Source organism: Alosa pseudoharengus, unplaced genomic scaffold, assembly GCF_046254945.1.
Source record: "Alosa pseudoharengus isolate Yale_2024_CS ecotype anadromous, Long Island Sound unplaced genomic scaffold, YU_APseudo_1.1 YU_APseudo_1.1_scf_13, whole genome shotgun sequence".
Taxonomy (NCBI): Eukaryota; Metazoa; Chordata; class Actinopteri; order Clupeiformes; family Clupeidae; genus Alosa; species Alosa pseudoharengus.
In genome coordinates this window covers 21,197,393-21,210,766 of record NW_027468598.1, presented here as the reverse complement: position 1 = coordinate 21,210,766, position 13,374 = coordinate 21,197,393, and the positions used below count along the sequence as shown (strand labels likewise).

Below are 13,374 nucleotides of genomic sequence, written 5' to 3'. Positions count from 1 at the left end.
CAGCTGAAAGTCGGGCATCATACACAGCCCAAGGTTGGCAAACTCACATCAACAATCTGATTCTCTGGGTTAATGAGCTGGACGTGGGGGACGTTCATGCTGACGGGGCCGGCCTGATCCTAAAGGAGAGAAGAAAAGAGGCAGGATTAGACACACAGTGTGTGTGTGTGTGTGTGTGGAGGGGTGGGGGGTAGGAGGTTAAAAGGGACACTCAAGGACTGCGCCAGCAGCTTGCTGTAGTAACTGTACTGAGCAAGATGTGGGCCGTCAATCCTGCTTGATGGATGTGGGTCACCTGTTGGTATTGAGTGAGAGTCCCAGAGCTTGGGATGTCTGCCACTCGTCAAATCTCTAAGCCTCTTTAACCTGAGTCACATTACACAGCAACTTCTTAAAAACAACACACGCACACCCGCTGCTCTATAGGTCTGGAACTTTTCATGTGTTCATTTCTCAAGGCACAAGGAAATGTGGAGGAATCGGAGACATTAAGCTTTGCTGAGAGCCATGTCGTTTTGTAAAGTTAAATGAAATTGCATGAGTGCATGTGTTTAATAAACAGATTTTGTTGGAGTAATCCAATTATCTGAGAAGCTTCACGCGGTGGCCTGTGACGTAGGCTTCAATTCCACCCATGTGCGTCATTGAAAACAAACACAAACTAACACACATGCACACCTCAACAGTGAACGACCTGTTCTTAATAACTAAGTCAAAATTCCTGCACATCTTTATACTGTTGCAGGACTTTAATATAAGTGCTTTTGCTCAGAGTAGTGGACGCATCCAAGACATATGTTAGTGGTCTGCAGAAACAGCATTAGATAGATAGATAGATAGATAGATAGATACTTTATTGATCCCCAAGGGGAAATTCAAGGGGAAATTACTCCAGTACTCACAAATACAGTTACACACACACAGACAGACCTGTACAGTGAGGGGGTAGCCCATGGGCCGCGGTGTGGGGGGCGGCAGCCGGAGGGTCTTGTGTTTCTTCAGTCGTTCAGAGAGTAGACTGTAGATGGCGCTGTAGTGATCGTAGGCGTCTGTATGCAGAGACTGATGGAGGGAAGACAGAAGAAAGAAGAAAGAGATGAAAGATCTTTGTCAGAAGTCTGAAGATACTTAGGACTGGTTTTGGATTTTTCTTTCTCTTTTTGAACAGGAACAGAATTATTTATCTCTGATCAAGCTGTTTTTTTCACTGTACATTTTCCCTCAACACTCCCAGCTCATTAACTTCAGGGGAATATCGCTGGTAATCACTGCTGATTTTTCTCAGTAAGTTACACTTAGTAACGCCAACATTGGCAATGCTCTTGCAGCTGTACAGGATGAAGGCATCGAAAGGCAGCAGTTACGCAGCATTGCAATGGCTCAATTCCACCCCCCCATCTCTCTCTCTCACACACACACACACACACACACACACACACAAACGCAACCTGGCAAATCCCTCCTCAGCCTGTTTCTACAGAGCAAGTTCTGACGTAACACCAAACACCAACACCGAAACTGCGGGTCCATTGACTATCAACACAAATGCAACTATCAGGGGGCCACGTTCGTCTTAATGACAATCAGGGGAATGACGAAGGGCGATTAGGCTTGCTTGGGACCGCAAGCCCGGCCTGATGTCTGAGGTGGGGGGGGGGGGGGGGGGGGGGCACAAAGATAGATATCACTCAAAGCCTGGGCCTCTGTTTTGCCAAAACACAAGTTTGTACCCAGCAGAGGAGCCGTAGCGTAGCAGTAGCGTAGCAGTAGCGTCGGCCTCCATCAGCACAGGCTTAGTGCTCACAGGGACCAGGGTTCCAATGTGGCCTGAGGTAATTTCCTGAACACAAACCCCCCCCCCCATTCACTGTCCTGCCAATTAAAGGCTAAAAAGCCCAAAAACATAACTTTAAAAAAAAAAGTTTGTACCCGGAAACGTCTCTCAGCAAGGTGTAGGGGACGGAGAGAGAACACAGAGAAAGCAAAGTGGAGGGAACGCAAGAGGTGCAGAATGTTGAGTCACAGGCAGCGCGGCTAAAGTAGGCTCAGGCTACAGAGTGCCGGTGCATCAGCACTGCAGAACAGAAGCCAAGCGCAGCCGTAACGAGTGTTCCTCAGAGTTGCTGCAACTACTGCTGGTGGGCTGACACACTCGTTAGGAACAGGAACACAACCAACCATGTGGTCACAGGGCACTGAAAAAATAGACATGGCTCAAGATAGCAGAGGCTACTAGAGGGTGAAAGTGTGTGTGTGTGTGTGTGTGTGTGTGTGTGTGTGTGTGTGTGTATGTGTGTGTGTATGTGTGTATGTATGTGTGTGTATGTATGTATATGTGTTGGAGGGCAGCAGCAGCAGCACACTAGAGTGTTGAGCGACACAGGGCATTGTAAGGAAGTGAGATGTGTCATATGCATGAGTTTAGGTGCACTAACGATTGTGCGCTGCGATTTCAGGCTAACCCAAACAAAAGATGACCACTGTGAAAGAAAAACATGGTGATACCATTGGTTGTAGCTCCAAAATGGTGGTCCTAAATTGTATTGAGAGAGATTTAAAAATGACAGTTGTCACACGACACTGCTACGACCTATCTATTTATTAACCAACAAAAATGCTATCGCTAGTTAGGGACAAGTGAAGCTTGTGATTACTGCAATGGTAGAGGAACAGGACTTACTTTATTAAGATATACTTTAAGACCATTAAGAATCGAATTTTAGACCAACTTCACAACCTTACCAGCAAAACAATACGAAGGAAAATCTTAATCTCAGAATTACTAGTAAAGTAAATAAATATGGGCTGCAAAGTTGTATGAGGATGGTTATCCATTTCACATAAATATCGTTTGTACTTAACTACATTGTGATATATTAGAACAATTGAGAGAAAGAACTACAATACTGAACAACTGCAATCCATGCCACAAAAGTTCACATGACCACTGTCAAAATAGCATTAAATGGGCATTAATATAATTGAGACCTATGGAAATGTATTTCAGACCTTCATATAAGGCCTAATATTCAATAGTCTGTCTGTCGGTCTGTAACTGGTCCCAATAGCAAAGTGATGCATCACTTTAGACTTGTGGGGCCCAGAGTTCAATTCAGGGCCTGAACTGCAGATCTGCAGGGCTGTTTCTTCCTTGGTTGCAAACATGTAAAACAGGTTGAGCACCTGCAACCACAAGGCCTAGTACTCTTTTCCTAATCGATGTGTGCAAACACCAAAAGCTTCACAGCAATACATACCATCACGTTAACCTGTAACATTCAACAAAGAAATGTACCATATATGTTTCAAATTCCCAATGCAGCATAATGCCCAGAACAAAATAGAATTGGCCAATGTATTGTGGAGGTCTGAGTCCACCAGTAAAAGCGAGCCAAAATGCACAGGTGTTTTTTAGTCACACTGTGCTGTATGGTTGATTGTTTAACACGCTGTAAAGCGCCATGAGACATGTGCAATGCTTTGGCTCTCTATAAGTGATATTAAATTAAAATAAAAAATAAATAAATAAATAAAATGCTGTGTGGTTGTTCCACACCGAAAGGATGAGAACACTGAACTGTGTGGTTGTTCCACACCGAAAGGATGAGAACACTGAACTGTGTGGTTGTTCCACACCGAAAGGATGAGAACACTGAACTGTGTGGTTGTTCCACACCGGAAGCATGAGAACACTGTGAGGACATTACGGTTCTCATGTTTGTCTTACTGCATCATTTGTTCTCATGTCCTGCCACATCACAGTATGATTGAACTTACTGAGATTGTGTAGTTAGTGTGGACGTGAGCTGGAGGCTGCGTGAGACTTTTTGCATGAGTGCATATATATGTGGGTGAGTGTGAGATTGTCTGTCTGTTTGTCTTGGATTGCCCGCACCTGTGTGCGTGTTTATTTTGGATACGAGTAGTGTTGGGTGATCAAGTAATAGTTCATGCTGGATATAATGAGGTCTCTGTGTTGTTATGTAAATGTATGGCTATGTGGCATATTGCTTTGAATGTAGTAGGTGTATTGTTGCGTTATGACAGTGTGTGTGTGTGTGTGTGTGTGTGTATGTGTGTGTGTGTGTGTGTGTGTGTGCGTGCGTGCGTGCGTGCGTGCGTGCGTGCGTGCGTGCGTGCGTGCGTGCGTGCGTGTTCACCTGCAGTGTGCGCTCCCGGTCCAGACCCATCTCTGACATGGCCAGTAGCACCTGCTCATTAATGAGCTCAGTCTCTCGCTCCGTCTTCACCTGCTCACACTCCGCTATCAACTGAGACCCACAGACAGACAGACAGAGATAGAGAGAGAGAGAGATACAGAGAGAGAGAAAAGAGTGAAAGACAAGGTCAGGTAAAGAGACAAAACAGACAGAAAGGGAGAGAAGAGCGAGAAAAAAAAAAAAAAATCAGGACCACAATGAGAGAGCACGAAAAAAAAAAAAAAAAAAAGTAAGGTAAACAAGGATGTGGGCTTGTGACACACGTCGTGAGTAAATGTCAGTTGGAAAAACCCAACAAAGGAACAAAGCCGGGCAAAGGTGGCAGAGGGGCGGCAGGATGGACTTGAATGACCAGTTATGTCCGCAGACACAGCAGTGACTCGGAACATCCACTCACCCTCTCGAACTCAGGGTCCGGGTCCCCTTGTCTCATCCACTTGTTCTTACAGATCTGCTCCATGGAAAGGCGTTTGCTGGGGTCTAGGACCAGCATGTGTCGGATCAAGTACTCACAGTCTGAAACAAACATACACAGACACACTGTCATTAATATACATGCACATTTATGCAGCACTCACACACATCCATGCACAAAAGGTGTTACTGGACAAAACGTCAAGAAAATGACAAAATACGACAAAACATAAACTAATGACATTTGCTTTGCAGTGGTTAAATATAAAACTATATAATACAAGGCTAAATTACAAATGTTTGTTATAAAACTGCCAGCTCAAATGGTCAGCAAAGTTTGTGTAGCCCCTTTACATAACAGTAGCTATTTCTGCTTTATCTGAGAGAACAAACAACTGTCCTTCTCATTCGTCACCACTCCTTAACTTCACATCACAAACAACCACTTAATCAGACGGTCATCAATAACACCAACTTTAGAAAGAATGGGAACCACAACCAGTTAATCAGACGGTCGTCAATAAGACCAACTTTAGAAAGAATGGGAACCACAACCACTTAATCAGACAGCCATCAATAAGACCAACCTTAAAAAGAACGGAAACCAAAACCACTTAAATCAGACGGTCATCAATAAGACCAACTTTAAAAAGAAAGGGAACCACAACAAGTTACGGTCATCAATAAGACCAACTTTAAAAAGCATGGGAACCACAGTCTTTCAGTCAAATCTGATAGTCTTACAGCAGCATATGCTCATGAGACTCAGGCCACAGACATGCCAATGCTCACCAGTGGACATGAAGAAGGGGATCCGGAACTTTCCACTTAGCACTCGAGCCCGGAGGTTCTGAAGGGTACTGCCATCGAAGGGTAGAGCGCCGCACACGAGAACATATAGCACCACACCTAAACTCTGCAGAAATCATGAGGGAGGGGAGAGAAACAGAGAGAGAGAGTGATGAATAGAGTGAGAGGGAGAGAGACAGATAGAAAGAAAGAGAGCGATGCATAGAAAGTGAGAGAGGGAGGCAGGGTGCACAAGAGTGAAGAACGAAGAGAAGGAGGGATGATAGAAGAAGACAGAATAAGAGAGGAGACCGAGTGAGGGGACTCCCTACCCAGATGTCTACTTTGGGTCCATCGTATTCCTTCCCTTCGAAGAGCTCGGGAGCAGCATAAGGGGGGCTCCCACACCACGTCTTCAGCAGCTGACCTCGCGAGAACAGGTTACTGAAGCCAAAGTCTGAGAGAAGAGAGAAAGGATTTTATGGAAGTCCACAGACACTTGGGTTTCTTATTCCCCAGCTCCCTCATACTATGCATGACTGCCTTGGCAATTCATGGGTTTCATCAGGTCACTTTCCACAGGTGTATAAAATCAAGCAGCTAGATTATGAATGCAGACTGCATGGTGCTTGATTAATACACCTGTGGAAAGGGACCTGATGAAACCCATGAATATGAATGTCTTATTTGTCAAGCCAATAAAGCATTTTAGAGAGAGAGAGAGAGAGAGAGAGAGAGAGAGAGAGAGAAAGACAGAGAGAGAGAAAGAGAGAATCAAAATACACTATATTGCCAAAAGTATTGGGTCACCTGCCTTGACTCGCATATGACTTAAGTGACATTCCATTCTTAATATGACGTCAGTCCACCTTTGCAGCTATAGCTGCTTCAACTATTCTGGGAAGGCTTTCCACAAGGTTTAGGAGTGTGTTTATGGGAAACCATTGGAAAGGTCCATACAGACCATAAGGTCCATAAAGACATGGGAAACCATTTTTGTTGGACGAGAAGGTCTGGCTCTCAGTCTCCACTCTAATTCATCTCATACTGTAGGTGTTCTGTAGGGTTGAGGTCAGGACTCTGTGCAGGCCAGTCAAGTTCATCCACACCAAACTCTGTCGTACTTGTCTGACTGCATTGTGCCAAGTGTAAAGTTTGGTGGAGGGGGGATTATGGTGTGGGGCTGTTATTCAGGAGCTGGGCTTGGCCCCTTAGTTCCAGTGAAAAGAATTCTTAATGCTTTAGCATACCAAGACATTTTGGACAATTCCATGCTCCCAAATCCAGTGCACAAAGCAAGGTCCATAAAGACATGGATGACAGAGTTTGGTGTGGATGAACTTCACTGGCCTGCACAGTACTGACCTCAACCCTATAGAACACCTTTGGGATGAATTAGAGCGGAGACTGAGAGCCAGGCCTTCTCATCCAACTTTAGATCTCACAAATGCGCCTTTTGAAGAATGGTCAAAAATTCCCATAAACACACTCCTAAACCTTGTGGAAAGCCTTCCCAGAAGAGTTAAAGCTGCTATAGTGGCAAAGGGTGGGCCGACGTCATATTAAACCCTATGGATTAGGAATGGGATGTCACTTAAGTTCATATGCGAGTCAAGGCAGGTGACCCAATAATTTTGACAATATTGTGTATATCAGCTTTGCTCTGAGACACTGATGTGACTTATTTATTATACTTTTTATTGATCAGCAATGGGCTCAGTGCAACCATACATAATTCATTAGCTACATAATACAAATTTACACAAAATTATACATAATTTATTTGCCACACTAGTAATGGGCACGTGTCCAATCTGACAGATACTAGCTGATTCCCTCTTCATATGGTAGTGTCTAAACCCTGCTGGCAAAACACAAAATATTCCAAAATATGCCTATTTCACACACACGTATACAAACACACCCAGACACAAACACACATTCTCGTATTGATATTCTAGTAGGGACCTCCCATTGACTTCCATTATACAGTAACTAAAGAATACAAAACTAGGCCTAGAGCGAACCCTATGCCTGACCCTATCAATCAGTTAAAAAATGTTTTTGCCTATGTTCTAAGAATATACCAAAAAACATTCACTTACAGGGAAGGCACACCAGTTAGCGTAACTGAAGCGTTCCATTCGCAACGCATAAAAACCATTTTAGAAGACTGGTCTATTTTTTTCGAACGTACCCGCCGCTATCAAATCTGATGTAGCTACTTCCATTGATTATAGTGGAAGCTAATTGTTGCAGCAGATGCAGCGCGAACGAAACGCTTCAGTTACGTGCCTGGTGTAGCTTCCCTGTTAGTGGTGACCTGACACACACACCCACACACACCCACCCACAAACAGTCCTGTACCTGCGATCTTGATGTTGAGGTTGTGGTCCAGCAGCAAGTTTTCAGCCTTCAGGTCACGGTGCACAATGTTGCGGCAGTGGCAGAAGTGCACTGCCGCCACAATCTGTTTGAATTTCCGCCGAGCATCCTTCTCCGCCATCCGCCCATGAGCCACCAAGTGATCTGAGAGGGAGAGAGGGAGAGAGACAGAGAGACAGAGAGACAGAGAGAGAGAGAGAGAGAGAGAGAGAGAGAGAGAGAGAGAGAGAGAGAGAGAGAGAGAGAGATAGAGAGAGAGAGAGAGAGAATGTGACCATCAGAAAGGGTTAACAGACTAAAACCTGTTGCACATGACATCTTAGTAGGAGTAGTAGGAGTAGGAGGAGACAGGCTGAGAGACGAGAGAGCCGAGGAAGGCAACAGTGGCGGTGAGAGGTGAAAAGAATAATAATAAACAAAAATCTCTGGAGGCAGAGATGTTTTTAGAGAGAAATGCAAGATATGATCAGGCAGCACGGAATGACAGAGAACACACGCAAGGAGAAACAGGGCAGGGGGGATAGATACAGCATCAAAGACATGGGAAAAAAAAGAAAGAACAAGCACACAAAACAGACAACTCACCGAATATTTCCCCTCCACTGGCGTACTCAGTCACTAGATAGATCATCCTTTCTGTCTCCATCACCTGAAGGACACACACACACACACACACACACACGGACACACAGGTAAACAACTAACACACACCAAGACATATTTCCACTCTTATACATGAAAAAGGGAAAGACAAGATTGGGTGGGGAGCAGTGACCTGGTAAAGGCGGATGATGTGAGGGTGTCTCAGCATCTTCATGATCTGGACCTCCCTGAAGATCTTCTTCAAGTTCTCATCATCAAGCTGGGTCTTGTCTACTATTTTTATCGCCACCTGTTTTTTCAAAGCAAGAAGGCGAGAAAGAAAGGAATAGAAAAAAGAGAGAGAGGGAGAGAAGGGGATAGAAAGAGAGAAAAACAGAGACAATTTTTAGCATGGAACTCAAACAGCAGAGCTGAGACGTGAGCGTCTGGGACATTTGTGTTTGCTTTCAATACAGCAGCCCAGCAGCTCTGAAACAAAATGGTGCTTGAGAAACGAGTGGACTTGTGTGATGGACGACAGCCCACTCAAGTCAGGCATAGAGAGAGCCCGCAGCCTCACAGCTTTGCTGGAACACAGTCGCAAGAGGTGACCGGGCAGTGAAACCAGAACTACGCCAGGCTACAAAATGTCGGGGGTTAGGGACACTAACCACCAGTCGCTCCTCCAGAGATCTACACCTAGCCATTTTCAAATGCAAAAAGCACAACAATTACGACAGGTATGGAAATGGCTTGTATTCATTTATGCAATGAACCCATACATCAGTGAGTGCAGAGGCACAGGCTTCTCGGTTCAGCTGAGGACACGCCGGACATATCTCCCTGATTGCCCCTGCATCCTGCATTCTGCTGGGAGATGGACCGTTTCAAAACAACGCTGTGGCGCGGCGCGCGAGGAAGCGATGGGAAGCACGTCTATTCCTCACAGGTATTAACAGACTGACTGCAAAATGATGGACCCATTTTCCACCGTCACCAGTGATTTATTATCCTGTGATTATCCTCATCCGTCTTTTCCCTCGGTGCAGCAGAAGAACCGGGTTTAACACCCCCCCCTCCCCCCCTTGCCGTGCAGGTTCTTCCCCAGATCGGGTCGACATCAGGGGCCTTTTGTCCTCTTTTTTCTCTCTCCAGGCTAAAGACAACAAGCACATGCCAAACACAACGGCTGGCTCGGATATTAGGGGAAAGGGAAGAGGAGAGAGGGGCTCTCTGTTGTGCGTGCGTGCGCGTGTGTGTAGGATGATGGTCCGAGGAGGGTAGGGGGGTGGCCGGGGCACATGGTGTTCCGTCTGTGAACTCTCACTAGGGCTGTGTGTTTGTGTGTCCCTTCCAGCGGTATTTTAAGCCTCCGTGAGGCTATTATTGGCACTGGCAGTCATCCAGCTGTGTTGATGTAATCGCTCCCTCTCTCTCTCTCCTTCCCTTTCTCTCTCTCCATCTCTTTTCCTTTATCAACCTCTCTCCACCCAAGCCCCGCACCCAGGCCCAACATCTGGAATGGGTCTGCGTGCACATGCACACACACACACACACACACACACACACACACACACACACACACACACACACAGTCAACATAGTGTGTGAGAAGGATGGAGAGAAAGAGTGAGAGAGAGATATAGAGAAAGAGAGAGAAAGACAGCGAGAGAGAGAGAGAGAGAGGGACAGAGAAGGACGGAGAGGTAGAGAGAGAGAGAGAGAAATAGAGGCGAAAAGGCCAGAGAAGGTGCACTGTGGAAAATCACACCGGCGTCCCACATATTTGGAGAACACGAAGTCCCGCGGCATGCAAATGGCCCTAAAATAAGGAAATCAGGCAGAAATGCAGCAGCACGGGCACCTTCCACCCGGCCAGCGAGTGCCTGTAAAACTGCCGCTGCCGGCGGCTTATTCTGTTCGCTGATAAGACGGGGGGGGGGGGGGGGGGATGGGGGTGCATGTGCCCTGAGCTGGCCTCCAGTGCACTAGCAATGGGTGCAATGTTTTTTTTCCTGCCAAGGAAAAGATACAGAGGCAAAAAAAAACCAACAAAAAAAAACAACAAAAAAACACAACGGTCAACGGTCAGCGATGACAGCGGATGGCAGCATGGGCAGCCGTGACTGGCAGGTGAGCGGACGCTGAGCTGGCCGTCGGCAGGAGGCTGCAGGGACGGAGTGGTGAACAAGCAGAATGCTTCTCCCAGGAGACGTGCTCGGGAGATGTTTGCCTTCAGCGGTTTTGTTGTGTGGAGGCGAGATACTTTGTGGGCAGGTCGCGGGAGAATGCACTTGGCCCAGCGACGTGCAAACTCAACTACCCGTGAGGCTCGGGGTAAGAGGCAAGCAATGCAAAGTGCAACACATGAGTTTTTAGAGTTAAAAATCATTGACAATGTATACCCTAAAGCCAAAAACACTGCATTGTAACTTATAGGTGAGAAACACACAAACATAGACGCACAAACACACACACACACACACACACACACACACTCAGTTTAGGTACAAAAATAATGACTTCTTTCAAACTATTACATTCAAACAAAAAGATTTTCATCAAATGTAAAGGACATCCTCCAGTTTTCACTTAGAAGAGTGCAAGTCATTTCTAACTCGTCTTAGGGCACATCAAGTTGATGAGGCAGAGACTAACAGAAGCTAAAAGGCTATCACTGAAAACACTTTATCCCAGGCTGTTTCATCTCAGCTGTCTAAAACTCAGAGAAACTGCCACCACTTCACAATACAGGACAAAAATAGCAGACTGATTCCTGCTTCTAAGAAAAAGAAAATAGGCAAAAGTTTTTCCTTTTGAGTGATATTATGTCTTACTCAGTTGCAAAGTTATGCTAGTCTGCTGCATCATAGATGGTTGTTTCTAAATGACTGTCCACACTGTGCATGATAACACAGACTGTGTGAGATGTCTCGCAAAAGATTTAGATCACAAGCTATTCTGTGGTTCCCACATCAAGCAGTTCACACATTACCCTATAGGCTACAGCTATGACGCTGCTTCAAAATAACCTGGCTGTTTCATGCAAGCGCATGACAGACTTGTGCTTGCAGCCAGACAATCCCATTCAGGTTCCCCTGAGTTCAGCTTCAACGGAGACTGTAAGACTGCAGCACAAGAGAATTGCTGCTACTCTGCTGAATTTCTACAGGCTTCTCCGGCACAGGTCTAAGCCTCATGCTAGCATTTACATACCTGGAGTTTAGTCAATGTGCATTTACAGAGCACAGCTAGCGTACGTCATGAAACATAGCTAGTGTACGTACATATAAAGCTTTGTTATCAGGAGGGTTGAAGAGGATCTTTGTCACTAGTGTATTATGCACGTAGCAAACATAGCTATAAGGATCATAGCTACGGGTATGTATTGGTGTAACAATTTAGCTTGCATACCTATATGGAGTGTAACTGTAAATGGGGCGTAGCTAGCGTATACATAGGGTAAATATGGAGCGTAGGCTAGCTATTGCATGTATATATGGAGCGGTGACATGAGGAGCTCAGCAATGCCAGCAGCCTCTTCACATGGTGCTGCACTACTTGAGGTGGGGCCAGAGAACACGGCTGGAGACGGGAGTCTCTCCTTTTCACACATCCACCCACACACACACACACTCGCTATCTTCTCTTTCACTCTCGCTTTCATGCTGTTTTGTGTGCTCACAGACAAACACACACACACACACACACACACACAGGATGTTGTATTACAAAACGTGACCCCTCATGTAAAAAGATGAGAGCAGAGAACCCTTTCCGACAACCTTTCTCTGCCGATCCGCCACGGTGCCATTCTTGCCTGTCCCATGGGCAGCTGTGGTGGCAAACACCGACCCACCTGGCGTGGTTCTGATCCACTGAATCGGTTCTGGGACTCGCCACGGGAAGAGTCAGTCAAGGACAGTAGCAGACAGGCCAATCGTGAAGTCAACAACACAAATGTCAAGGTAGGTATCTTGTTCAGGTGGGCTGATCTTGTCTGGTCTTGTCTTTCACCAGACGGGCTGAAAGGAGTGACCACATGTGGGAAAGCGTGGCAATAAAGATAGTATCACCCGGGGGAGGAGGTTGTTAGACACAGAAAGGGTTCTTATCTTTATGACCAAACTAAAATGATCTGGAACATGGAAGCACAGAGAACAGTGTACTTCCCAAAAGAGAGGGCAGAAGAAGAGAGAAGAGAGGAGAAGAGGAGAGGAGAGGAGAGGAGAGAGGAGGAGAAAAGAGAAGAAAAGATGAGAGAAAAGAAGAGAAGAGAAGGGAAGAGAAGAGGAGAGAGGAAGAGGAGAGGAGAGAAGACTAGCACATAGAGAACTCTGAAGAGAGAAGACTAGAGGAGAGAGGACAGGAGATGAGAGATGGAGAGAGACGATCAACAGAGGGAGGAGAGGAGAGGAGGAGAAAAGAGAGGAGAGGAGAGATGGAGAGGCCCAGCAGATGGAGGAGGAGAGGAGAGGAGAGGAGACTAGCGGAGAGCAGAGTGGCCAATGACTGCGTGCCAGTCAGGCCACACAAACAAAAACAACAGCCCATCATGACTCAGCATGTGCCAAGAGCTGTGGTACAGTCTGTGGGCAAACACTGTTATCTAAAAGGCTACAGTATGCATACTCATATGTAAGTGTCACTGTGTGTGTGTGTGTGTGTGTGTGTGTGTGTGTGTGTGTGTGTACGTCTGCATCTGACCACATAATGACAGCATGGGCAGTATCTGCACGCGTAGCTGTTTCTGTCTGAATGCACGCACATTCACGGACATTGAAACGGCTGTGTGTGAGAATGCATCATATCTAGGAGTAAATCCCGTGTGTGTGGAGAATGTGTTTACCTCAAGCAACAAAACTAGGCTAATGTGCACCATTAGGTAGTTTGTATGTTCAAATCAGCTCTGTCGCCCACACCAACAAACAATCTCACCATGACTCTCTTTCCCATTTAAAACCCATCTGTAGGGAACATACG

The 13,374-nt window shown here is 46.0% G+C and overlaps 1 protein-coding gene across 3 annotated transcripts in view; it reads right to left on the bottom strand.

The window, feature by feature from the left end:
- The window catches only part of sik3 (SIK family kinase 3), a 41,830-nt gene that overhangs the window by 20,297 nt on the left and 8,159 nt on the right, over positions 1-13,374 (bottom strand). For 2 of the 3 annotated variants that reach the window (XM_076282508.1, XM_076282509.1), the window contains exons 2-10: positions 8,585-8,701; positions 8,395-8,458; positions 7,792-7,953; positions 5,756-5,880; positions 5,427-5,550; positions 4,618-4,736; positions 4,161-4,271; positions 931-1,062; positions 48-119 (exon numbers count right to left, since the gene is read on the bottom strand). In XM_076282508.1, the coding sequence (XP_076138623.1) occupies positions 48-119; positions 931-1,062; positions 4,161-4,271; positions 4,618-4,736; positions 5,427-5,550; positions 5,756-5,880; positions 7,792-7,953; positions 8,395-8,458; positions 8,585-8,701 (1,026 nt within the window). Of the gene's footprint in view, positions 1-47; positions 120-930; positions 1,063-4,160; positions 4,272-4,617; positions 4,737-5,426; positions 5,551-5,755; positions 5,881-7,791; positions 7,954-8,394; positions 8,459-8,584; positions 8,702-9,173; positions 9,303-13,374 lie in introns of those variants that run through there. The other variant, XM_076282510.1, reaches the window with a different exon arrangement.